A 27,958-nucleotide genomic window follows, 5' to 3' on the forward strand; every position below is an offset into this window, starting at 1 on the left:
TATATATATGTGTGTGTGTTGTGTGTGTGTGTGTATATACGCGCGCAGTCTTCAGCCTGTCTCCCTTTCTCTCTCTCTTTCGGCTTTTCTCCTTCTTTTCTTCGCGATACAAACTCTCTCCACATCGCACGCAAATGCGTACGCCAATTGTATTTGCATATTTCAAATTATTTCGAGGAAGATGCTAAGTGGAGCGTTGCGCAATGGAGCGATTCCACCTCTCGGTTTATCTAAGAGTGCCTCTTTGTCTTTTTTAATCTTCTCTCTCCTGTCCGCGTAAGCACATGAATGCGCATTGGCGAGGGATGGGATTCATCGCGTAATCGATACCACAAACGGAGCCCTCCTGATTTCTTCGCGAGAAATTGACCGCCGGTCAATCGCACACACACACACACACACACACACACACACACACACACGTGAACACATTTTGAAGGAAGGAACATTCTCGCGCGTCCACGTAATGGACGACTCGACGAAATTGTACTAGCGTGTCATTTAAATATTTGCTCGTCGCGTCTTCACGCTCGCGAATTTTATTTCGCGAAATCTTAAAGCTCGTCGAGAAGTTTTCACGGACGGGGACTCTCTCACGCGTCTAAATGTCGAGGGGAAATTTTGCTCGACTTGTTCGAGCCCGCGTCTTTCCGTGTTTATTTACGTTTTTTCGCATCCGCCGCGCGCTCCGACGAAAATAAATAAAAATTACGTGACGGTGCCCCTCCCCTTCCTCCTTTCCTCGATGGCATTCGGTCGGGTTTATATTTGCGAATTTTCACGCTCGACGACCGAATTCGTTATGAAGTTGTTTGCACGCCGAGTTCTCGTCAAGCAGCCGGTACCTATCTACCTATCGACACAGTCTCGAGAAAACGATGAAGCGCGTCTCGAGACGACGATGAAGGAGCGACAAGACGAGAAAGAGAAAGAGAGAGAGAGAGAGAGAGAGAAAGGGGGATTACGCGGTATCGGTTCCTCTCTACGGGATTCGGCGGATGGCGCGTATGCGAAAAAGTTATGTGGAAAATACTCGGCGGCGTGATCTTTGAAATGGAAACTCGCTCGCTCGTGTGCGCGCGTATAAAAGAAACTTTTCTTTCGCGAAGAAAATAATATGCATCCCATACGCGATGCCTTTTACACGCGTCTCTCTTATCTTGCATATTTCGTATAACATTCTCTCTTATTCGAATCACGAACATGTGACTGTTTCTGCGAAAAAAGAAATCGCGCTTCTTTCGAACGATGATGTTCACCGCGAACTTAGATTATCCTTTGTCATTAACGTCACCTCGCGTCGTTTAATCGACATTATTCGGCAAAGTATATTGCAATCGTTGCTCTCTTTTTTTTTGTGCATCTTCGCTCGCGGTGCAAACATAAGAGACAGATATCGCGCGGAAGAAAGAATGCGGATGCGTTATTCTCTTGGCACGTGCCGCATAATTCTGCCAAGAATCTGTATTATTAATAGTCGCGAAACCAAGAGGTAAAAATGATCGAAATGTTGGCGCCAACGGATACAAATCTTTATTACGGACAACGGTGTACGGTAATGTCATTTCTGCAACGGTCGTTTGGTAAAACGATCCCGCGCCTCATTTAACATTAAAGATACCGCCGTCTCTTGGCGCGATAATATCTATTTGTAAATTAACACACGACACTGGGCCAAATCGCCTGGTGGACGTTTCTGTACTTCGTGCACGCGTCGACGCTGCCGTGACGGAAAGGCACCTGAACGATGTTGATATCGTAGTCGGTGTTGACGAGGATGGCGTTGAGCGAGGGTAGGTGTAACCTGTTGACGATGTCGGCATCCTGAATCTCGCCGGTCACCGGATTCGTGAAGGAGCAACGGGTCTTCGCCAGTACGCAGGCGGTGGCGTTCACGAACAATTGCGCGACCTGCACGCTCGTGTAATTCGCGTAGCTACCGTGGAAGCCGGGCAACATTCTTGCCGCCTCGTCGACGCACTCCCTAAGCTGCGGAAAGCTATTCGTCAGTTCGCGGGAATTTTTTTTTTTATCTCCCTCCTGCCGATTTCTCGAGTTAGTATTTTTACGGTGCGCTGGAGAGATCCGTAAGGTAACAGTTATCGTGCACGACGGAGGAAACTGTACAATATTGTATAATACAGGGATGATTACAGGGCTCGAGAATTACGTGCGAGGTATCCGTGTAATCTCACGTCGTCAGTCGCATCCCCAACGAGGTAGAAAATCCTGGCCCTCAAGAATATGGAGAGATTGCTCGAGGACCCCGCGGATCTATAGAACTTGTTTTGGGGCCAACAGTAGTCTCTCTAATTATACAGACGCTATTTTGTGTCTTCCGTGCTAGAATTTTCAAGAATATAAAAGGACTTTGCTTGATTCGTGTTACTCCTCGAAACGTTGGTCCCCTGATGTCTATACCCTGAATAATTAATTTGCAACAGATTTCTCATTATCTATTTACAATATTTACAACTAATTCAAAAATAATCATGCATTAAAAATAGAAAAATAATATTCGATTAATAGAGGCGTGTTTTTTTGCAAATTTTTAAAAATATTTATAAAATTAAGTGCTAAATATATGAGTTTTTTTTTTTTTTTCAAATATTAATTTGCGATTATCAGTAGCAAAAAAATATTTACAAACGTGATAATGTAAGCGGAGTTATAAGATAGCATTCAACGAGGACGCGTTGTATTAAGAGCAGTAAAGCAAAATAGAGGCAATAACGTTCTAAGCTATTGGTTCAAAGTTCAAGCTTACCAAACTGTTCTTATTGACTTGACGAATGCATTCTAGGAACGAGCAGTATATTAACATAGGACTTCGCGTATTAGGCATACTGGTCGCATTCTAGACGGAATGGAGAAACGTGAAATTTATAAATAAAGAAAGTTACGAAATATATTATATGTATAAAGAATGAAAATAAACAATCGGCTTTTTATGTACATACTCGCAAATAAGCCTGACAATGGCCGTAATTGGTGTTGTTGAGATAATCGTCGGCGCACGTGGACATGGCCGCCAGCATGGAGAAGCCCTGTGGTAAGATACTCGCGCGATAGAAGCAACCGTAACAAGCGTCGCGTCGCAAATTCGCGTTAGAACCTTGCGACTGGTTGCACAACTGATTCAGCAATTCAGGTATTTTCACTCTGGAAAGGAAAGTCACAGTGCTGTTACACAGTGCGCGCAACGGGCAACAAAAATATTTTTCTTTTTTTTTTTTTTTTCGCACAAAGAGAGAACAATATCGGAATATACTGTTTAATCGCGTTAAAGGTTCCCAGAATTTTTCCCCAGTTGTCCTGCACCAGGGAATCGACAAAATTCACACTAGAGATCGAGAAGAGTATTAGAATCACAACCAACGCCGCTCTCGTCATCGTTGCACGAGGCCGTTTGGCAACTTCCTTCCGAATCGCATCGGGCTGGTACTTTTATACCGATGTGTGAATCTGATAAGACTTGTCAGGGATGTATTTACGCTTTTTTCGTTTGAGAAAAATATATTTTGATTCGTGTAATTATATTCGCGCTAAAATATACATATTTTGTATTTGATTTTTCTTTAATTATCTGTATTTAAATATTACGGACCGTACATGACCAGACATCAATTAATTTTTAATTAAAATTAAAACTTCGGATTTATTAATTTTTCATTTAATAATCGAAAAAATGTGTTTAAAAAAATCTTAGAGCATTTAACTTTGACCATTACACAACCTTACTCTGTTTCCGTTTTTGCTTTAAAGATTGAAGTCAATATTGATGAAACGAGTTTTCAATCCGGCTATTTTTCTGTTGGATTGTTTTTTTTGTACACGGTCCTGGCGGGACTGAAGTTGCAGCTAAAGCGTAACGATTCTCATTATCTGCGACCTCGTGCACGAGGTCGTGACACGTGGTTGATCATCGTTGTTTCGTGAAAATGGACCGTGAATAGGAGATTTGGGACGGCTAGTGAATCCCACAACTCTGTCTATAATCAATGCGATCGTACATCGGGCAAAATGTGTCGCATTATCGCTAAAAAAAGTGCGGGATGCATTCAACGTCGGTCAGTCATCGTTGAACTTTCACAACGACACGCGATATGGCGTGCGCGGTTACTTTATTTATTTTACGCTCGAGGAGAGCCTCTCGCGCCCGAAAATTCCCTTTTGCCGATGATTGTTTCCCGCCGGAAGTGGGAAGCCCAAGCGACGGTTAAAAATACACGACTCCGGATAATATTGTTATAGTCTTCGCGTCACGTTGCGGCAACGAGCGGTAATCTCACGTAATTAAGTAATTGATTCGACATTTTGCACGTTTCAAAAGGTTGAAACACCGTGAATCGGAAATGTTTTATGCTTGTGTTCTCTCTCGCAATCAGAAATATGTACTCGCAAATAAACTCGTTCGAGCGATGTATAATGCGTCCTTGTTCTGCGAAGCGAGATCGGAATATCCCATGTTGCGTTTCGTCGACGTGACAATAAAAATTCTTCCATATTCCGTCGTTATCTAACAGAAATTTTTAATGAGACATCGCCATTTAGGAGAGACACGAGATCGGAAAATCAGCGCGTTTAAACGCGCGTTGGTCGCGGCGAAAATGAAAAGGCAAACGGTGTCGGTCGGGTGCTCTCTCTAATTTCGGGATCCACGTGGAAAAGTGGGCCATGTGTGCGCGCGAGAAACGACATACGCGTCGCGGCTATTTGTGCGCCAGACAGACGCGGAGTGATGACGGGACGAAGGCTGAATGTACGCAAACGGGGAGAGGAGGTTAAGAGCAAGATGGATAGAGAAGCAGAGAGAGAGAGAGAGAGAGAGAACACGTGGACAGCGGTGCAATCCTGTCGACCAGAATTAGAATGAGTCACGGAATTATTTGGATTTATGTAATCCGAGAAATTTTCGGCGACCGCCGTCGCGACGCCGATGACGTCCTCTCGCTGTGTCACATATGTGTTCAACATTGACGGGTGTACACGCGCGAGTCCGAGGTTCGCGGTATCATATTGCATCTTTGGTACTTTCCTCGCGAGTGCCATTGTGATTACACACAGAAATAGATTTGGCAATAAAGACAGGATAAAACAGCTGTTGTTGAACATCGTTTATGAAAGTATTTCGGGAAGTATCTCTCGCGATGTTTTCATTACTTACGAGCGAAATTTGTCACTAATGCTTTCTGATATCTAGAGCCTCAAAAGGAGAAAAGTCAAAATTAAGAAATGTTGAAATTTAATTTTGCACAAAAAGTTTTTTATAAACATGGATCGAAAAATTATGATTGTTTTATACATTTTTACAAATATCAAAGAAAATATGCGTTTTTTAACAAAAAGTACCGAAATAAAAGTTGTAGAGAATTAAATTATCTCTCAAATGAGATTAAAATGATTGTAGTATGTTCCATAAGTTTTGAGATAACTAGTTTCAAATGTAGAAAAAAATATTTTTTTGCTGTCGACATAGCTTTTTAAAGATACTCTCTATTTAAAAAATATCCTACAGGGCTATTTTAGTTTGAAAAGAAGAATTTTATTTTTATGAAAGAAAAAGATTTTTGTTTTTTATTTTTATTGATTTTTTTCCAAGAAATTTATTAAGTATCTTCTTTTTATTTTATTTTTTGAAATTTATGAAACGTACTACAATCATTTTGATCTTATATTTAAAAAATAATTTAATTCTTTACAACTTGTGTTTCGGTACTTTTTATTAAAAAACGCCTTCCCTGATATTTGTAAAAACATATAAAATAATCATAATTTCAGAGATTTTTGGACGCTAATTTTTTAAGGAAGCATTTTTCGATTCATGTTCGAAAACTTTTTATTCAGAATTAAATTTCCTACAAAATGTCAAAGTCTGGCCGAAACGTTTGGGCCTACCCTGTATATAAGCGTTTGAAACCGTATTTTATTGCTAATTGTATAAAGCATGATTGGTACTTGGCAAAATATAAAGAGCGATGAAAGCATCGCCATGTCGTAAAAATATCTCGCTCATAATCCGAAGCTTTACACATTTAATATCTTCGCGCGTAAACGCGTCTCAAAGAGTCGCGGGACATAGAAGGGGCACAGCGTCTCCCGTGTTCTCGCATCCTCTTCCCCCCTCATCCGATTCCCCGTTGGGGAACTCGATCAAAGCGAGACTTAAAGATTCAGGTTGTGGCGCGTGTAGCGAGACATCGAATTGCTCTTTCTGGACCCACCGAAGGAATCTAATTACGACGGCATCTCAAAGAATTGCACGCGTCGTAACGCGTCCGTCCGACAGCTGCATTCTCCTTCCAATTTCTTCGCGCCGTCGCTCTCTCTCTTTGAGCTCTTTACTAAAAACCAATTAAACGGCCGTAGTGTCTCTGAGGCATCGCCGCGATGACAGGTGCGTCAGTCAAATGTTCCGTCGTTATGGCTGTCTAATTTTGTAAGCGGATAGTTCGATCCTTCCGCGAATTCCACGAGCGCTTTATTTCAACTTAAATTCATAAACCCGTTTACGGTACCAATGGAAGATTATGTTAATTCCGATTAAGATTGTGCGAGGATGAGAAAGAGCGCCACTGGGAGTGTCATCTCTCTACTGGATACTTTCCAATTACGAGGACGAGAGTTCTCAACTCGGTTAATTCGTCAGCAATCTCCGTTGGGCGTTCCTCATCGTCGAATTAGGAGAGACGCGTACGCTCCTGATTATAAAAGGTTAAAATTCGTTTTGCGGCGTGCGCGTTTCTTCCTGCACACACAACCGCGCTACTTTCTCCAGCCGCGATGAGAGAGGGATGTCTCAATTATTTTTCCTCCCCACGGACTCTCTCTCTCTCTCTCTCTCGGGATCCTTTCTGGCCGTCTGATAAGTGCATTAGTTGAACCCGGAAATTGGTCGACCCCCCGTGGCGTGTGCGCGCATTAACCCCACCATCTGGTTCTCGTCGCTTCGGAGGCGCGAGAAGTCGACGGAAAAAAAAAAGAAAGAAAGAAAGAAACGCGCGCGATAAAAAGAAGGAGAAAGGATACACTATGTGAAGGAAAAGGTGATTCCGCTCTTATATGAGACGTACATCAACAGATTTTAACCTACATACACTGGCGCTTTCCTTCGCGTTTCGACCTCGTGGAATGCTTTTAGCTGCAGGCGCGCACAATGCCAAGTATTTTGTGTCGAATCGCCGAAAGAAACAACTCCCGACTCGGCCCTTAACGTCGGGAATTGCGATTCCCTTCTTTTCCATTTTCCCGATTAAATTGTCTTCGAATCGATATTTATCGCTCATTTCTTCCTTATAATTAGTCGAGGATGTTCTCGATACTTATTGTCAGAGAATTTTAAACGTTATTTTTTTTTTATTTTGCAATATATTTTGTTTTGTAATACAAATATTAAATACTATATATACACAAATATTCTGTTTTTTTCTCTGTTAATTTTTTGCGATTTATTTTTCTCAAAAATCTTAAATAACGGACGGAAGATTATTCCAGAGATAGTCGCACAGAGCATTTGCCGCTATAATTTTGTCTTCCTTTATTTAAACTCTGCAAAGCAAAGAAATATAAACGTTCAGGTATTCTCCGGGAACCGAACGTCAAATCAACGGCCCGAATTCGTGGGCGGGGTACGCGAATAAATGCGAGCATGTAATGCGGCGATAAAGGCGGACCTTTTGCCGTAATACGATCGTATTCGTCACCACGTGACCTGACATATCTATCCGCCGCACATACACATACATTTTCCTCGGCCCTGTGCACCCTAATTCGCAGGGATCCTGGTAACGGATCTCGTTTTACGCGCACGGGTCGTTAGATTTTCGAGAGTGCGGCCCGACCTCGTCTATAAGAAATTGACGCGGTACACGACGATAAAAATCAGTTGGCCACGCAAAGGGTGCATGCATTGGTCCCGAGAGCGTTATTAATTCAGAAATGCGATTCATGTTGTTATAGTTGACAGATAGATCCTCGCGGTAGAGTGTATCTTGAATATGACAAGTTTAAATGAAATCTCTTATCTCGTCTTTTTTCATTTTTTTTTCATTATTTTTATTTAATAATTTTTCTAAATTTTAAATTCAAATTTTAATTTTAATTTCGTTAAGAAATTAACTTTCACGTGTGCTCATTATTTATTTTTTTGCGTGCTTCTTAAGCCTATTTATGTATTTGTTTGTTTTCATTTTATGGGTGCTATTTCGTTACTTTGAAATCTCTTATGTTCGTGTCAAATAATTACAAATTTAATATCTTATAATTTTCATTTGTTATCTGTATTATATGTACGCGCGACTTTATTATTTACCGTGTTACTGAGTTCACAAAACACGACTGATGACAGAGCTCTGTTTCTATTAATATTGCGGGCGCATTACGCATAATGAGAGAACGCCCTAGTATAATGCTTATACATTTTTAACAAATAACGTAAATTATACCGCTTTCATACACATCGCTTGCATGCGAAATATGACCATCCGTATCACGAATGCGAATTATATCTCGAAGAGATCGTGTGCGGATTATCGTTAGAACTTGAGGCGATACTTTATAATCCATTAGTGTGTTTCTTCATTTATTTACATAAATCGACGCGACAAATACTCTCGAGGCAAAAAATAAACATCTTGTTGCAGGAAACGCGTTACGCATCGTTGTATCTGGCATGACGCATATGCCTGGATGTTGCATCGAATTAGCAATCACAGTGACGATGCACATCCAGTGTTTTGATGTTGCGGTATTTGCGTGTCTATTTATAGTTGCATATAAAATCGCATGTCACGACACGTGTAAAATTATTATATATTTATCTTTAAGAGCATCGATTAATATTCTCGACGTCGCTCCTACCGTCTTTGCTTAATGTGTTCTGAAAATGACTTACGAATCACCGTTCGATTGTACGAGAAGCACTGGTACATGCTCGTTAATTTTAACGATCCTATCGAAACGGCAACGTTCTCGTTGCAATCTTTCTCGAAGTCATTTTCGCATTCGCATTTCATTCTCATCGCTCTGTTCACATCGCATTTCGCTGTTTTATAATTTTGTATGCGAAGAACATTTGAAATGTCACCGCTATCGATTTTAACGATTTACGCTTAATTTTTTATTTCGTCACTCTGTATATTTATTTGTAAGAAATACGATTTTATCATTCAAAGTCTTTCATCTTTTCAACGTAATTTCTAAAAATGATCGCACGACATTTCTGTCTAAGCCGTCACGGATCAATTTTCACTTTTCAATAATGACCGATTGACGTTTCGCACGTGACCTTCGTTTGAAAAAAAAAAAGGCGTCGAGAAATTGAAGCGAGAGCATTGTTTTCGCGATGCTCCTACATCAACTGCCGCCTGATCCACGGTAGGGTCAGACCCCAAAAATTCGCTTTAAAAGTTTACAGGGTGCCGTAGGAATTTATCGAGGTGCCTCACACGAATGCTCTTAACGAAATTAAAACTGTTCTGAATCGTACGTACGACAAAGGGGACATATTTCACGCCGGGCCTGAAATTTACGAAAACGATCGCGAAACTTTTCGGCGTATTCGTACGTTACGACTTTCGACGATAGAGCCGTTCGTTTCGCGATATGTGCACACGTGTCTAAATTAATTCGCACAATTGCTATTCTTATCGCGGAAGACTCGCGGATAACTTCGCGATAACGAATCCTTAACAATCAATTGGCGCGCTTTTCGCTTTATTCTGACATTAAGAGGATCCCGCCAAATAATATTAGCCATTATCTTACACGCTTCCATCCGGGCGTGTAGTTGTTTCTCCGACGATGAGCCTTTTCTACCATCCTTATACGCGCGGAAAACCGATACCCGAAATCGCGGACACCCTCCCTAGGTTCCATTGTTATTACTGTTACTGTTATGGCTTCGCCGATCCATCCACTAGGGATGAAGTGCTATTCCACTTCATTCTACTTCGTGCCACACTGTCCGCTTTTTCGCACGAGTCATCGGAAATATTTCATCTAAGGGACGAAAGCATTTTTCCCCTTGGTGTCCTCCCCCTTTGCTCCTTTCTCATTCCGTATGACAAATAATGTGACGCGATTCTCTACGAGCGACGAATTATCAATTGTTACATGGGAAAATTCAGACGTATACAAGACAAATAAAACAAATGATTTATCGACGAAAAAATTCTTATTATAATAGCTAACGTTTAATATTACTTTACACTTTAATTGTTTTCGCGCATCATGCTTTTCGTAAAATAATATTAATATAAAATTATTTAATATTTGCATTTTTAAGTTAAATACGACGAGCAACGTCCCCATCTTCACGACTCTTTCGCCTCGTGATTGTTACGAAAAATTTGTTGAATATATCTTCGCAAAATGCGTATTAATTTTCTAGTTTTCAATCTACCTATGACCCCGTCTTTCACCCTTCTCTTTTCCTCCCCATTAATATGGTAGCGGGTCAGCTCGTATCCAATCCAGGTATTAATAACGCACGAGGGATACAATGCGCCGTAATGTAATACAATAAATAATAACATGGCGCATTGTAAAGAGCGCCAGTGTACGAGGGACGCCCTAGGCCGGGATGCATCGTAGCTTTGTGCGCAGGTACTTTTGAATAATGCACTTGCCGATGCGATAGCGTCCGACGTCACATTATCGCGATCAAGAAACGTTGCAATATATGTTGCAAGAATATGTAACAGCGTAATTCATCCTTGGTAGCTCAGATAAATTAGTTTCCTTAATATCGCGCAATTATTCTATTAGTTAATTCGACATTATCAATTTTAATGATCTATGTTTTAATCTTTTAATTAATAATACATTTATACAATATAATCTTTTTTTAAATTAATTTATTTAAAACTATATACAAGGCATTTTTAGGCACTTTTAAAATATAAAATTAATAATTAATTCGTGAGTTAAAGTAAAAAGATTTGCTCTATAAAATATAATTCTATCTTAAAATCGTAAATATTATTTTATATTGAACTAACTTTTGTATAGTGACAGTATCAGAAAAATTTTATAGTGACTACAAAGAAATTTATGAAAATAAAAATTTTTTAAAAATTTTATAGGGCAAATCTTTACTTTAGCAAATTAATGATTAATTTTATATTTTAAAATAATAAACGGGGGTGCGCTTTGCGCAATGTCAAATTTATAAATCTCAAAATGTAGATTTTAGATTTATTAACTTTTGACGTGGCCGATCCTTAAATACATATGCACGTGATATAGCAAGGCGCATTTGCGCAAACGCATCGAGCGGTGCGTCGCGTGACATGAAGATACTTAAATCGCGGTAATTGGGAACGAGAGAAAAAAAGGATACGATGTAGAAGTGGAGGAAATCAAGCGGGACCGCGCCATCACGGCATTGCGACACGTGCCGCCAGTGGTTCACGTGCCGTTCTACATATACAGTGCACATTTACAATCTAATAAGGACAAACTATACATACGTATATGAATTGGACGATTACTAATGGGCTGTAACGGAAAGAATAGTTTGTAGAGCAAATTATTTCATAAGTTGCTGTGACGATTTATGATACATAGTATTGTCAGCGATAGTTAAATTATTATCTGTTATTGAAATGTCTGTGTGTGTTAACATTTATTTATTTGTGTCATAGTTTTTTTGACAAAATTTGAAAGAAAATGCTTAAAAAAACCTATCTATTTTGAAATTTTTTTATTTGAACAAAATGTTAATGTATATTTGCTAAAAATATTTCAATTTTATGTTATATTAAAGATAAATTAAACGTTGTTTCTTGTATATTAGAAATATATTAGAAATATATTAAACAAAATTCTTCTTTTTTTCTCTCTTTACGAAATAGTTTTATAAAGATCTCGTCACAAGTAAACTAGATATTTGCCAATTGTCATCGCGGTTTGATTAGGTTTAAGCGATAAAAAGCGCGAAGATTCATGCACCGCGTCTTAATTGTTTTCTCTCGAAAGCCGCTGGACGTAATGGAATATCGACGATCTGAGAGACGGATAATGAGCAAAACAAACGAAGCGAGGAGAAACAAAAGAGCCAGCCCTTTCCTTTGCGTCGGAGAAGGGTTCGTGTCGGTGTTGCTGTCCTGCGAGAAAAATGGAGGGCGAATTTTCCCGCGCTCGCCCCCTCGTCGAGCCGAGTCACTCCTCTCCTCTCCCCTCCACCCTTTCCACCACTCCCTCCCTCACGGGCTGCGCTCGTGTCCTTCTTTCTCTCACGTGTACCAGAAAGGGCGGGAAAGGACGACGAAGGGTTGGTAAAGTGCGGAGAGAAACTACGGGAAGGTACGACGGACATGACGGGGGTAGTTGCGAGTGGGGGTGAAGCGGATCAATACTTTTGCACTCGAGCTCCCTCGGGTTCAGGGCCGTGGCATCGTGGCACTCTCGCACCTTTCTCGTATTTCCGATCTTCCTTATTACTTATCTCCGTTATTGTCAGGACTTATATATTCACTATAAGTACGAATAAATTCACGAGAGCGTCCTTGAAAACGTAACAATCAGAGGAAACTTTTCGTCAGAGATGATCTCTCTCGCATGATTTATCGAAAAATATTGCTATTTATATATACGAATTCTATATTAAAAATCTTATGCATGTTTGAGAAAAAGACTTTGGTATTTTATACACACACACACAAGCTATAAAGTTTAGCGGAGTAAGTGAAGACTTACGAAAGTGGATTTAATTGTTCCTCTAAATTGGATTCTTGCTGGAACGCGCGCTCTATATCACTTGTGGCGTCTCGATTACAGCACACGACTGTGCACAGATATTAAGGCGAACATACGTCTCACTTTACTGAAACATATTGTATCAACACCTAAGAGTTTCCGTTTTACGCGCGTATGCTCCGTTATATACTATGCGTCGCGACGAGGAATGTCGAACGTAACGAGACCACATATCGTACGACGCATCGTTCTCCGCGCGTTTACTATATGGTTATCAAAACGAATCGCAAATTTCGTGACGCAATTTTCGTGACGCGATAAAGCGACGCGACCGCGTCGAGTATCTCGAAGATGTTAATGCATCTGATTTTATAATAATTCTCCGCCTCGTATAAAGAGGGTGAGGATTATCCGAGCCGCGCTCTCTATATGTATATCTCTCTCGTCGCATGAGGTAAAAAATTGATGTTTGTCAAATCAGGCGAATAATCGAGGTTTATAGCGAGGCCGCAATAAAAACGTCGTAGTCGTCACTTGGTTTAAAATCCTAAATCCCCACCCACCCCGTTCGGCCCCGTTCCAGAAACTCGCTACGGCACTGCGTCAACCACCACCAGCACCATCGCCGACGGCGAGGTAGCGTATACGTGACGTAGTTTAGTGGGGATGAATGACGTCAGTGGTCGATACACGCGGTTCTCCTCCTCGAGTACTACGCCACCCCCCGGCCTGGTGGGGGTGGAGGAGGGGTCGGTCGGTCGGTCGGTCGGTTGGTTAGGTTTCGCGCTCTCTTCTAGCACGGGTGCTTTCCAGCCATCTATTCCACGCCGCAATACGAGTCTATGAATGGCCCGAGTTACTTGCATTACGTACTTTTTCGCCACGAGCAAGCTCGGCTTTCATTATTACACCTCGAATTGCGAACGAAAAGAAACACTTATGTATTCTGGAGAATCGCACTGCCCGCCCAGTTCTCTCTCTCTCTCTCTCTTTTTCTTTTCATTTTTTGCGTGCAAAAAAAATTGCTGAAACGCGTCGGAAAAGATAATTTTCGGATTTTATTTAGAAATTTTCACAGTGCGATTTATTCTTTTTTTAGAGGGTATATAGTATATTCTATAATATATAGAGATATAATATACTCGCGCGATAAAAGTTAATGGGAATCATGTTTAATCTAGGATTATCCCAAATGCATGCATGATCCTCGGCGCCCCATGATTCAATGGATCATAAACGCGCGGGATGTAGGAGCATAAAATCATCGCATAAAAGCATCATGCATTTCGTCTACTTTCTGTGTGTAGACTAGATAAAAAACGTCACTACTGCCGGACACAATTGGCGAATCGCGAACCCCGACACCGAGATGTTCGTAAAATCTAAATTGAGATTTTTAGAGCCCACTAAACCCTCGATGATCCATATACATCCCGCTACGGTGGACTGAATCATATTCGCCGTCGCTTTCCCGGTTCAGAGAGTCACCGCCCAACATCCTTATAATTGGACATAAAATCTGTTTTCCATGATTGACTAGATGTTATTGCCGTGGTCGCGGTCGGCCCGCAAAGGCGATAAAGACCGGTAATCGAGCTTTTAAGGTTTCGTCGAGTCGCTTAATGAACGATCAACCCCCTTCTAAGTCCTTCTCCGCGGCCGTTCCACTTTTCCTCCCTTTTTCTCTCTCCCTTACGACGAGAGAGCATCGCCGAGCATCTGGAAACGCGCGCAGAAGGTCGACGGCTAGAGGACACTTTTAACGAGATCTCGCGTACCACGACGTCGCTATCCTCCCACTCCCTCCACCTCTCCCGCCGCCCGTATCTCGGTGTAGTGACTTTTTTTCGCTTGCTTCGCACCCACATACCGGCGGACGATTTCGTTGCGCTCGAGTCCGGTAATTTGATGGTAACGACGGTAATCAACGGTAACGACCGCGCGATCTCTCGAATCTTCTGAAGAATTGGGTGACTCGGCTTTGATCGCGAACATTCCCGGCGAAGAAACGCGAGGATTCGGGATATCATTGTTTTCGAAACCTAAGGGATTTTGTCTTTACATTAATGTGTCACGTGTCAATACATGACATTTCTTAATCTGGATGCGACCTAGTAAATAATTACGCAAAAAATATTATTAAACAGCTCAACATTTTTAGTAAATAAAAATTTTATATAATCAAAATGTGATAAAAATAATTTATGTTGATTTTTCAATTTTTAACACCATATAATAATTAAAGATTATCGTAATCACACACACACACAATATAAATATATATTAGCGATAGATACACTAGCGCATATACAATTATGTACTTACATATAATTATCAGTTTATCTAAAAAAAAAAAAAAGAAAATCTCTCAAGTAATGCTTAAGCAATTTAAACGGAACACAGTCATCTTTGTTATTTATGATTATGAAAGCATTCGTTCTCTAATATATGGTGTCGAAATCGCATTTTTGCGAACACCTGGTCGCGATCGAATAAATGAATTCGTCATTATAGGCGGAAAGGCCTGTTAGGGATAATGCCAAGTTTTTGCCTCGTGCGGCCAAGGGTCATTAACCCTCCCCCTTCCCTCCTCTCCCGCGAGTGTCGTTCCCTTCTCGCGATCCTTTCTCGTAGGGTCACGAAGATGGATACCCTGCTGAGATTTCGGTATCGTTCACCGTGGATTTTTTCGTCAATGTCGTCAGCCTCGAGAATAATGACAAGTATTCAACACGACGTTCTAACAATACACGCTTCGTTTCTCAGGCGAATCGATGAATACGTATCTTTCGAGCCGGCGGAGATTGAGTGAGACGTTAACGAGAAACGTTAACGTTAGTTGAAGATACGAGCGAAAACGTCACGACGATAAATTCGATGGACGTAAAGTGTATCATTATCCGGAAGCGGGCGTTGGACTATCGAATCGTCGTAGGGTTTACTCGGTTATTATAGCCTCGGATTCCCGACAATTCTAGCTTGGCCGAAGGGGATTGTTACGGAGGGTTGTACGCCACGGCGATACCATAAGTGATGGAAAGTGATACCGCGATGATGATGATAATGCTTCACGGAAGAAAGGAAGATGAAATGCGCGAGTGGAACGAGATCTATTGTGTTCTAGGCCCGATTATACGTTCCTCATATGTGTGTGTGTGTATGTGTTATATACATACATTCTTACAGACTCATATGCGAGCAGCTTTGGGCTTGGCGCTAATTCGCCGGCGAAACGGCGGATGATCTACGGCAGAAATATCCTACGGGAGGGTAAAACACGCGAGGTGCAATTCTATTAAAGGTTAAGTCTATTCTCGAGACGCGTACTGTGAAATTTATCTCTCGCTTTCTCGGAATAAACGCGCGAGGAACGCGCGGTTAATTCGCGCAAATCTTCGCGAAATTATTAGTATCGCTGACGTATGAATATTATTAACGAGATGTACGCGATGTAGCCTCAAAGAAGAGGCGGCGAATATGCGCCGTAGACGCAGTACGGAAATTTACGATGGCTCAGTACGAGTGTCGCGTATTAGAAATGTCTTAGAAGTGACACGCGCGACACACGTGGCGCGAGTAATCCGTTCGACTTGTATCTCGCGTGGCATTTCAAAAGGGCGGCGCACGCGGGGATGCGTGCGTGGAATTGTAATTTTGGATTTTGAATTGGGTTTTTCTCCCCTCCACTCCCCTCTCTCGGTAAACGTGAACCCCGTGTATCGCACAGATTCTTTATCGGCACGACAAATTTCAGTATTCAAATGCAGCGTATGCTGGGTTACGCGGTCACGTGTGTGCTTGAGAAAAATAAGCGATAGAGTTCCCTATCGTAGGGTCTCGCGTCCTCGACAGATCGATTATCGTGTGTGTATTTGCGGGATCGTCCCCTTTCGATCACCTCGTTGCGGTTCGCCTTTCACGGGCGATCTCGGCGGCTACCTTTCTCCAATGTTAAATGCGATCGATGAATGTAACAAGAGCAGCTAAAATAAATTATCTCTACATCGCGCGCACAAATACATCTCGCGCAATTTTCCGTAATATCGAGTTTCATTGTTTCTCGCGCTGTCGATCTTTTCATGAATATCGCAATCGCGTCCATCCGCGGCATTCAATCACAATGACACGACTGGGTGGATTTGACAATGCCATGGTCTAATTCAAGGAGCATTAGTCCTAATCGCCGCCATTCATAAGCAAATTTGATTTCCTTCCTAGTTCGCCGGGCATTCCTAATGTTTTCGACCAACTCCCCCTTTCACGCCTCATTTTCTCCATGCTCGTTCCAATTTTGCCCAACGGTCCCCTTCAGAATTCCTCTTTCAGCCACGAGCTTCATTCTTCGGTCAATGACCCAAAAATTAAGTGACCGTATCCACAAAATATCGTGTGATTTAGCTGAATAAAACCAAAATATTGCAAATAAATATGTGATTTACCATAATTAAACTTGCAGATGCATTTTCTTTCAATTAATCTGACAGCGTGATAAAGTACGCAATTAATCTCTTTCTATATGTCTTAGATATAATATTTTAAACGAAGATACACACAGAAGTTTATACATCTTAAATTAATATTAACAATGTACATATATATACGGAATTTATAATTTAACTTAAAGTAAATCACACAATTTTCTAACCGCGTAAATGTCTTTGAGAACGAATGTTGATTTTGTCGCGGCTATTTCTCGCGCCGGATCGGAGATATCCCACGATATTGGATAAAGTGCGTGTGCTGGCAGATAAGGAAGGCGAGAGAGGCACGTGGCAGAGGATAAGCCGGAGACGAATGGACCAGTCATGAAATTTCGCGTCAAAGGCGTCGCCCCTCCTCCCTCCCCTCTCTCTCTCTCTCTCTCTGTCTTTTCTCCCTACCGTTGTTTTCTCTCCTCTATTGAGTTCTCTCCCCGGCCATTTCAATCACCGCTTTTGCCGGTCGACGGAGGCGCCCGGGCATTTCTTATCCTCATCGTCCAGCGCTACACCTGGCGTTCTCCGCTCCAAAAGCATCCGCCGAGCACTTCCTGAAGGATTACGCTGTAACTCATGTCCTGGCCGGTACGCTTCTCTCGCGGCGGGGAAATGCGCGCTATATTACCGTGTTCCGAGCAGCCAGTTAACAATTAAATAGATTGTCCGGACTTCCCTCCTCGGAATTACGGACTGCGCGTGTTAATTAAACTTGGTAGCAGGTAATAGGTAATATCGAGGTCCCATTTGGTCTGCGGATCGAAATGATAAGCAATTCTTACGTTTCAACTAACACACATTCCAAGTGTATACAGGATGGGCCCAAACGTTCCGGTCAGACTTTGAGATTTTATAGGAGATTTAATTCTGTTATAAAAATGTAATTCTTCTATAAAATAACCGTGATTTCAGAGATTTTTGGGTGTTAATTTTTTAAGGAAGCATTTTTCGATCCATGTTTATAGAAAATTTTTTGTTCCGAATTAAATTTATATAAAATCTATATTATATTTATTTCTATAAAATATATTTTGCAAGATTGACAAATCATCGTTAATGTACAATGCGCCAAAGAGACGTGCAAATTCTACGTATTCTTTGAGCGAAAAGTGAAATGTCGCGCTTGCCAAAAATCTCGGACGATTTTAAGGACGCGACGCCGCTCGTCGATATAAAAATCTCGAGAGACACGAGCATTTGGAATTCGAGAGCGGTTTCGCGAACGGGCGAGAGGCTCTTCGTCTTCGCGACGGAAGTAGGGGTAGGGGGAGACATTTTACACGGTTGTTGCTACGTTTGACCCGGTTCTCGCTCACTTATGACATCCGCATCCTCCGTGGAAAACGGAGGACCTGCCACGTTCTGTAAGATAGACGACGGCACGGGGGATGAGATTTCCTCGGGGTGTTTCTTAGAGTAGGAAAGGGGAAAGAGAGATGGAGAGAAAGGGAAACGAAGGGAGACTACTTGGAACTGGAATAATATGTATAGCTCGCGCGGTAAAAGGACACGTAAATTCGGGACGCGTATTTTCCACAGGGTAGGACACATACACACAACCGTACACATACGCTAACTTTCTTTATCGTTGAGAAAGAGAAAGAGAGAGAGAGGATTGTATATGTATGTACCAAACGCGCGCGCATATGCATGAATTTCAATCGTAAAAATGGCACTGCCTGCATTCTCATCTTGGAGAGATGTCGGAACGAGAAATCGATGCCCTCCGATATTGTTAGAATTTTATTGCAACATGACTCGCGACGCGACTCGCACACGGCGGGGGCAAACCGCAAGGGATGGTATATAGTTACGGCTCGGGGCTCGTGTTTACGAGACCAAACTGCCCGGTAAATTGATACACGGCCAAGGCGGGGCATTTCGTACGGTTTAACCCTTCCGCAATCAGAAATCCGTAGGAAAAATATCACACTGCGCGCCGGGACTTTTACAGGTGATAAGTGTGCTTTTAGAAGGTGTCTCCATCGACGAAGTTGACGAAAGTCGGGAAAACGAACCGATATTTTCTTTCTCGATTATTGCAAGCGCGTGAGTTTTGCATTTATTCCTAAAACTCGAGCAGAAAAGATCTATTTCGAATTGCAAAAAAAAAAAAGAAGAAACATCAATTTCTTCATCAATTAAATATAATCGATCGCTAATTGAAGTAACGCTCGATTGAAATATTTAGATACATTCGCTTTTTTTCCGCGGTAAATGGACGATTTACTATTTAATCCTCCCATTGATCCCCATCAGCGGGCGGGGCGGGAACACGCGTATGCATTATTTGAATTATCCACTTTTCAGTTGCTGGCAAAGAGCGGCTATCCGATACTGCGGAAGTAGCGCTTCCACTGACCCAGATAATCATTGCACGTTCGACTCTCTCTCTCTCTCTCTCTCTCTCTCTCTCTCTCTCTCTCTCACGCGCCCGCCACGGTATTATTAAATGAACGCGCGAGTTCTCTTTTATTTTCTCCCGTAGTGCTTTTGATCTCGCTCGTTGTGCACGGCTCACAACGAATTTACGAAGCGCGAGCAGGCGCTCGGCAAAATGCATCCGCATCAGCGCGAATCGCGCACGCGAGCCTTTCGGACATTAGTACGATCGATAGCGCGATTGCGCCGATACGTTATTACTAAACGGCCGGTTGTCTCTTATCTCGATTATCTCGCTCGGATATTGCCGTCGATCACGAGAGAGTTATTATGTCTCGAGGTCATCGGTGTGACACAATCGCCCGGAAAGACACCGCACTTTTCCCGCGATTCCGCGCCAACACGCACGTCCTGTATAGGCGCCCTGACCTCGCACCTCGCCCTTCGTCCATCCTACACGCATATACGTGCGTGAGTGCGTGCGTGCGTGCGTCCTCGCTGCGTGACATCTCTGCCACGCGCGTTTATACGCCTGTGGGAATGCGGATGCCCGTAGTTTCCCGCTGGCTTTCATAGAGCCATTGTGAAATTACATCGCGCATAGCACAGCTGTCCAAAATAAATTCGCATCGCGGCGCCGGTGAAGTCTCAATCGACTCCGTGTCTTCTGTCCGTTGTAATATAATCATTATTATTTCTAGAAATCGCGATGTCTGGATTTACTAGAGCACGGAGAAGCATGTCGTCTTTCTCCTTCTCTCTTTCTTTCCTATAATGCTTTCTACAAAGAAATATTATGTTTGGGCATTCTAAAAATCTAAAAAATAGAAGAGAGAAAATCTTTAAAAAAGACAAAAAAATTTTTTTTATTTTATTTAAATATATTAAAATGTATTAGAAATATTTAAAATTGTCCAAAAATTGCATTATATTTTTTTATTTGAAAAAGATATTTAAATGTTCGGTTTTTACTGTATTCAACTTGTACATTAACACTGCAAAATTAATTATATCCATGATTATGTTAATAATACATTGACAAATTTCTTGTGATATTCTATATTTAACCTAATTGCACAAGGGATGATGTGTTGGTCCCGCCAAAACTTCTCACCTTGATCTTGCTCGCGGTAATCCCATAAGCTTGGGAAGACGATGTTTCATGAGAAAAAAATTATTGGATCGAGGGTGCGGAAAATGGCAGCGCGCAGGCGGATCAAGGAACGCGGTCTCTCTCTTTCGTGAAGATTTGCATAAACGTTCCGAAATTAGGACAACCTTAGGCAACTCAAATTATATTAAATCGACCCCTATTCGCTTGTAAGCCAGAGAGGAGGGGAGCAAGTGTCCAATTACGAATGTCTGCGATACCCCATGCGAGCAACGGGATTTTGAAACGGGTCGCCGACCCGGGGATCGAGGGGATGGCGCTGTCGCGTCGATGCTTTGGGGCATTTTCAGTTCTCTAATACGATTTATTTCGACGGCACGTTAAAATGTCTAAAACGATCTAGATGTCTCCTATTTTTCGCCCCTTAAATACTGTATTATCGTCAAACTGATCGCTGTTCAAATCATCGATCCAGCCAGGCAATTTGCTTAAAATTGCGGCGGTTCGATGAAAAAGCGCTCTCGACAGAACGAGACGAACGCGTGCCAATAGTGCGTTATATCAAGAGTCAGTAGGTCGGTGCTACGGTTGGAAAATCCGCGGAATTTAGCGTGTCGCATAAAAAGAGCGAACGCGAGGTGTAGCTTTACCGTAATAGCCTCATGTTCCGTCATGAACAGCGTGGAATGTTACGGCACTCCGACAGAACTCACGACAATCTTATAATTTGTTAATGATTAATTTAAGTGAGTTTTTATTCTATGAATTTTTATTATATTCGTGTCGCGAATGGCAGATAGGAATTTTTGAAATTACAAGAATTTGAGCCCATATTTTAAAGATTTTTATTCGCGTTTTGCGTTCTGTACAAAACGACACGCGAGCTTTCGAATCTGAGATTGTTAGTTGCTTGATTAATCGTTTAGAATATAAAATGCGACATTTAATCATGATACGGTATATTCTCGTGTACATAATCGACGATAATCTTCAATTTAATTTAATATTTGCTGCAAATAAATGATTCATCGTTCTCGAGAAGTCTTACAGTAGACTGGAATATTGATGAGTCTTTCTATTACGAGTGCCATAAACACGATGCACGTTGTAAGAAAATAATAAGCATCATCGTTAATATTCACCCATCTCAATATAGATCAACGTCCACTGCATCAATTTGCGTGGCAAACACAGGCGTTAGTCATAGCGAACTTCGTTCTCGACGCACATTACGAACGCAATTTGTGCTGGCTAGATAGCGGCTAAATAAATGGCGTAACGAGATCCGGAAGTGGTCTCTCGATTAATTATTTATCGAGATAAGTCCGTGGCGAGTCCGTATTGACAATCGGCAAACGGTAGCGATTTCTTTACTTTGTGCAACGGGAACAAATCGTGTACCCGCGAACGATTCCGGGAAAGGCAAGTCCGTGAAGCAGATACACAGGTATAATATAGGTGTGGCCACCACGCGGTGGCGCCGATCTTTCGCAAGGGGTTTCCGGGCAGGTCGGATCGTCGACTAACATAAGCGTAAAAGGAAGGGGGTTCCGCCACAAAGTCGCCATCCTGTCTGGGTCATCGCGTGCCTTCCGCGATCGCCGTCGCTGTTGCAGGTTGTACGTCGCGACGTGGAAATAATGCGGCGCATTATTGTCGTCTCGCATTAAGTTCCGCAGGCTTTTCGACGCCTACGATAGCCGGATCGAACGACGTACTGGGATGTTTCAAAATTTCGTGACACGCCGGCTGATACGCCTCGCGTTTTCAACCATCACGTCAGCCGAATGTCCGCGTTCCTCGTCGCTCGGCGACGAACTTGCCTAATGGCACCTTGGCTCCGACGTGGCTCATTTATTTCACCGAGTTAAATGATACCGATAAAGCGTCCTATATCATGCAAGTCGACACATGTCAGCGCGATAAAAATAGGCTTCAGTCTCGATGTCGCTTTATTATTTTCACCGTCATCGTATACGTTCCCTCCTCGAACCCGCGTTTCTCTTCGATTGCGTGTTCTCGTGAATCAATTGTATACATCCATGAATATCTTGGCGAATATCTAACGATGTTAGCCCGACGACGAAACATTGTAAGATTGTATATAAATATAGTGACGTTTTTAAAAGCTTTTTTTTTATTAGCAATTACAAGAATCGACTTTTAAACGAATTTCTTCTCCGATAATTGAAAACAGCTGGAGACAACGAATGGCGCAGAGAGGAGGAGTGCGTCGAACCTGAAAGTTCACGGGTCAGTGGGAAAGGTGTTACGTGAGCGCGATGGAAGTTCAGAGTTCACGGGAACGACAAAGTTGCGACGAGCGTTATAACACGCGTATCGATCATTGTTCCGCGATTGAATTCTCTCGAAGATTTTCTTCCCGAGATCTTTCCAGTGCACGAACGACCTTTTACAACGTTTCCTTTTCGTCTCGTTTTAAGCATCGGCAATATTTACATTTCACGTGCATCGCATCGAATGCCAACCTTACTTAATCTCACCATGGGTGGTCGCCGATGCTCCTTTGCTTACATCAAAGTAGCAGTAAGCTATGGGGAAATTATTGCGATGAGCTTTCCAAGCCAGAATGGTTTCTATATAATTCGAAGAATTTAACGGTTGACTCGGAAACATTCGTATATTTTCAATTAATGTATATTTTTACTACCGTTTATATTATTGATATTATTGCAAAATTATTTATCAAAGGATCATAAATATAATAAATTGTTTAATTTGATATGTTGACTGTAATGCGCATTGCAACAAACAGAATTATTTTTATTAAATAATTCTTTTGATCTAGAAAAATACATAATAAAAAGAAAATATACGAAAAAATATTAAAAATATCTATTATAAACAATAAAGATTTCTTTATTATATTCTTATCATAAAAAACTTATTTTATTAATATTTTATTAATAAAAATATAGGATATATGTATGTGTGCAATAAGTTTAATTTTAATTTTAATTAATATATTTAATTATTAAGCAATGTATATATGCAAGCTTTACATTTTTCACGTTATCAATATGTTTTGTCCTACGTATTTCTTTTGACCGATTTAACATACGTTAATGAATGTCAAGTGTTTTATTAAATGTCAAGTGTTTTATTGAAATTGCGATAATCCTAAAGGTTCTCCGCTCGTATAAACACGCGGAACACGTCAATTTTGTACACCTACGCCGGAAAATCCTGATTACAACGATTGCCTCAGACATTTTATTCCGCATTCCTGATTAAAGATGTCCTTTCTCGTTTGCATCATTAACACCCACACGGTTGCAGAAGGTCATCAGCTCCGCACGCCTCCGCGGCGTTGCGCCCACGCCCGTTACGTGTGCAACACCCTCTAGATGCGACGCGGGGGTTGCAGAATGCGAAAGAAACTCCTCCGATACCCGACAGTATTTCTTCCCCTTGCGTGGGCCGGATCAATTTTGCGAAGAAGGAAATTGCATAGGCTATTGCAATGTTGCCTCAAACGGGAGAATGTCATGCCTCTCCGGATGGAATTGTGTCCCTAATAACCTTACGCGAGATACTTTCATTACGAAGAAAAGTGTAATGCCATGCACAAAGACGCAATCACGGCAAACTTTATTGCCGCGCCGATCCCGGTTTAAAATATAAGGAACGCTCGCTATTTTCGCCCGCGCATTTGCAATGATAATCCTCGTTTGCTGTTTGACGTCTCCCCGTTTGCTCAGCACAAGCGCTATTTGCTCTCAAGAGATCCAAATATATTTAGTCGATAAACATTTTTAGCAGCAGATAAAGGGATTTTATTGTTTTAAAAATCGAATAAATCGAGATTCCTCTTCAATTTGCCATGTCTCTGTTCATTGATGGGATTTTTATATAAAAATTATAATCATCGAATTTTCGTAATGTTGTGAAATCATTCGTAAAACAATGTCGAAAAAATTATAAAAATTTTGAAGAGCATTAAAAAATATATGGGCGAAATATGGCTGATAAAAATCTCGCAGAATAGATTTTCGCAAAGTTTGTAATTTTTTTATTCCGTTAATTCTGTCGCTCAAATCAATCTTTGATTTTGGCGCGACTCCTTATTTTTTTACGTTCGATGGGGATCGCATCTCATTCACGTTTCGACATATCAAACGGGATTATATATCCTTTACGAAAGTTTTTAAGTCTACATTTTTATAAATACAAATTTGTATATGTATTGTTTATATAATTTGTTTATATATATTGTTTACTTTCACGCGCCGAATCTATCGTCGGGTCATAACATGCGCAATAGAACACTCTATCGCTCTCTCGCATTCTCATCGTAATGTCGGAATAGCTCGTCTTTACGTCGCGGACGAAACGTATAGCATTTGTGTCGCAAAGGAGAAATTCCCATCATTGGAAGCGTTTTACATCCTCGGGCCCATCTGTTTGCCATTTAAAGGTAAGAGCGTCTGATGTATTCGTCGCGAGACGTCGTCGAATGTCGTTGATGGTCGGCTCGATCATTATGACGAATGCTTATTTAATGTTCGCATAAATATTCGAGACCCGCGGGCTTATTATTTCGAAAGTGCTTGTCGTGTACTACATACAGGGTGGGCCCAAACGTTCCGGCCAGACTTTGGGATTTTATACGAAATTTGAATGTGAATAAAAATTTTCTATAAACATGGAAAAATGAATATTTTTAAGAAGCCTTACATCAATAACCGAAAAAACATTTTTTTATAATTTTAGAGGTTCTTGGATTTTAATTTTTTAAGAAAATATTTTTCGACCCATGTTTATAGGATATTTTTTGCTCAAAATTAAATTTTCTATAAAGTCTCGAAGTCTAGCCGGAACGTTTGGGCCCACCCTGTATAGATGCTCGTATATCGCTCTTCCCTACCCTCGGTCTCTGCCCGCCCGCTCGCTCGCCTTTTAAATCAAGCGAACGCAAACGAATCGTGCCGCCGCTGTTAGCGGATTAAAATCGTATCTTCGCGTATGCTGTTGGCGACCGGCGGCGGCAATGGTCGCGTACACTTTACGCGAAACGTAAGAAACGTACAAAATGCTCGGAGTTACGCTCACGATTCCCGGATTCTCGTAAAGCTGCCTACTCTATTTTCTCCCCTTTACCTCCAAACAACCGACCTCTTACCCTTCCCCCCTTTGCGCGCGCGACGCATAAAACGGCGACGTCCAATTGGATTTTTCCCGGATTTTCCTCGGGAATGTAGAAATGAGAAGGAAAGAACCTCGGGCTCTCTAAGGCTAAGAAATGTATATTTCGATAAGCAGCCGCGCACGCAATCATCGTAAAAAAAGCGCCGCGTGGCTTGATTTCGGGTTCGCGTACAGTTATTAAAATTGAGAAGGGAAGGGTAGTATCGCGCGAGTTAGCGCACGTCCGAAGAAAGGGTGGGTCTCGGCTGTATGTATCTTCCGCTTACCCCACATAACGAGATACATTACGAGCAAACATTCTAATCCGCGATGGCGCATCATGAATATAAAGCGGCATTGGGGTTGCTGACCAAACGGGAATTCTTCCTTTCGCCCGATGACGCACGGAAAGAAAATCCGCGAGATTACTTTACGCGTGTCTAGGCATAAAAATATCTCCTGGATTAGTCCTACTCCAAAATCTGTATATCGCGTGTTTTGGATATTTTTCTTTTTTAATTTTTTAGTAAATTATCGCTGGTTTTTTTTTTTTTTTTCTTGGAAAATGTAATTTTTGCCATTCAAACATACAGCAAAGTAAAAAGTCTTTAAAATTAACAACAAATCTCAAGAAATCACTCTATCTATTTTTTAGATTTTAAATTGTGAAATTTTTATAAACATTGAAATAGCTATCGTTCTTTGCGAATTTTCGCAAAGGTGCAAAAACTAGTGAGAAGCAAGCGTGTATATGAGACGTAAATGATGGTCGCGAGATAGCTTTCTCATTGTTGGGGTCAATATAAGAGATGAAAGATGCTGGGAGAGATAGAAGGCGCGGTGGCGCGGTAAAGGCACGTTACGGAGATGCGACATAAATCACCGTAGATTAACAATAAAAAATATATTACCCCTCACGGAGACTCACTCACTTTCTCATCGATGTCATGGCGACCATGGGCGTCTACTCCTCCTACGGTGTATCTAAAATAGTAAACGCCGACATATATTTTCGCCTACGTGTTGGCGTATAGGTTTTATACGCGAAAGGGCCGGCGAGCACGTACGACTCGTAAAGGGTACGGTAACGAGGGCCGTGAACCTAACCAAGGGGTCGTGCGACCGCGTTTCCTACGCGACTGCGAATTCTTAGCGACATAACGACGACGACGAACGCCTAAATCGTGTTTCCGATCGATCGATATTACATGTCTCGTCTTTTCGACATAAGCTCGTTCCAATCTCGTGAATTATCCGGTGAATGGGATGTGTCGCGTAGTTTGAAGCTTCGGACAAGCCTTAATTGCTGCGTATTAAATTTTAATTATTACCCAATCCTTCACTTAGCCTCCCGTTCGACGTATCGTGCCAATTTCCAGGATACGCCCGGCCCGGTGTTGATTCGAAATTATTCATGCTCGTCGAAGAGAGATGGAAAGCGACGACAGTAATGTAGTCGCGAGTAGACGCTATCTCATTCCGCACTCGTGGGATCAGAAATTTATACCACGAAGATCCATAATGTCGCATCGATTGCGTACCTCGGGGTTGACATAAGAGTCGGGAGACTTCCCCTCCCCTCCCTCCCTCCCCTCACACTCCGCTGTCTACCTTCGCGCGCACGCGAGAGCTGGAAAGACTCGGAGATAATGGCACAGTAACTGAAACGATGTTGTCGCGCGGCAAGATGGCCTTCCACCATCACGGATTCTTTCGCAAAAGCACCGGACCAAACGAGCCGTCGTCCACTTGCAGATCTTCTACAGCGGACTCCCGAGAGCGAGAACGCGTGTGTGTGTCGTTACTTCGGGGGGGAAAAAAAAAAAAGCGTCGCGTTAAGACACTTTCGGGGATAATACGTGCCATCACGCGCAAGAGATACGTGTATAAAAAATTATGAGCAACGAAAGTAACGAGATATCGAAGGGTATAATGAAAGTGGTTTGGCGCAGAGTAACACGCGACATTACCCGGTGATAAAGATTATATAGGTTATTAAAGATAATTGAAAAATTGTAATATCATATTATACTTTTATATCTTCGAAAAATTATCTGATTTACTTGACTGAATCTTTTTCCTATCTTATCAGAGTCCATCATATTTTCAACATAATTTGAAGTTTGACACATCGGCAAGCGAT

General features: G+C 41.7%; 3 protein-coding genes and 1 long non-coding RNA gene across 7 annotated transcripts in view; 3 read left to right on the plus strand and 1 right to left on the minus strand.

Annotated features, from left to right (window-relative positions):
• LOC126849880 (3-phosphoinositide-dependent protein kinase 1) overlaps nucleotides 1-27,958 on the plus strand; it is a 287,984-nt gene that overhangs the window by 4,779 nt on the left and 255,247 nt on the right. The gene's annotated exons all lie outside the window — the stretch shown is intronic.
• LOC126849900 (uncharacterized) lies at nucleotides 49-27,907 on the minus strand. 4 transcript variants are annotated; one of them, XM_050592274.1, is made up of 5 exons: nucleotides 27,884-27,907; nucleotides 26,748-26,799; nucleotides 2,961-3,162; nucleotides 2,768-2,857; nucleotides 49-1,989 (listed from the first exon to the last, which is right to left on the minus strand). In XM_050592274.1, the coding sequence occupies exons 2-5, from the start codon at nucleotides 26,771-26,773 to the stop codon at nucleotides 1,657-1,659; spliced, it is 651 nt and encodes a 216-aa protein (XP_050448231.1). In that variant the 5' UTR covers nucleotides 26,774-26,799; nucleotides 27,884-27,907; the 3' UTR covers nucleotides 49-1,656. The 4 variants fall into 4 exon arrangements, with proteins under 4 accessions (XP_050448231.1, XP_050448232.1, XP_050448230.1 ...); XM_050592275.1 differs by lacking the exon at nucleotides 27,884-27,907 and having other exon boundaries at nucleotides 26,748-27,271; XM_050592273.1 differs by lacking the exons at nucleotides 26,748-26,799; nucleotides 27,884-27,907 and adding an exon at nucleotides 3,272-3,409.
• Nucleotides 1,960-2,379, plus strand: LOC126849915 (uncharacterized). The gene is made up of 2 exons (XR_007687469.1): nucleotides 1,960-2,092; nucleotides 2,157-2,379. It is a non-coding gene; the product is annotated as an uncharacterized LOC126849915 (long non-coding RNA).
• The window catches only part of LOC126849903 (dexamethasone-induced Ras-related protein 1), a 460,128-nt gene continuing 459,778 nt past the window's right edge, over nucleotides 27,609-27,958 (plus strand). Inside the window, exon 1 of the mRNA XM_050592283.1 lies at nucleotides 27,609-27,615. The gene's annotated coding sequence lies outside the window, so the exon portion shown is untranslated. The remainder of the gene's footprint in view (nucleotides 27,616-27,958) is intronic.

This window comes from Cataglyphis hispanica, chromosome 5, assembly GCF_021464435.1.
Source record: "Cataglyphis hispanica isolate Lineage 1 chromosome 5, ULB_Chis1_1.0, whole genome shotgun sequence".
In the NCBI taxonomy this organism is placed as follows: Eukaryota; Metazoa; Arthropoda; class Insecta; order Hymenoptera; family Formicidae; genus Cataglyphis; species Cataglyphis hispanica.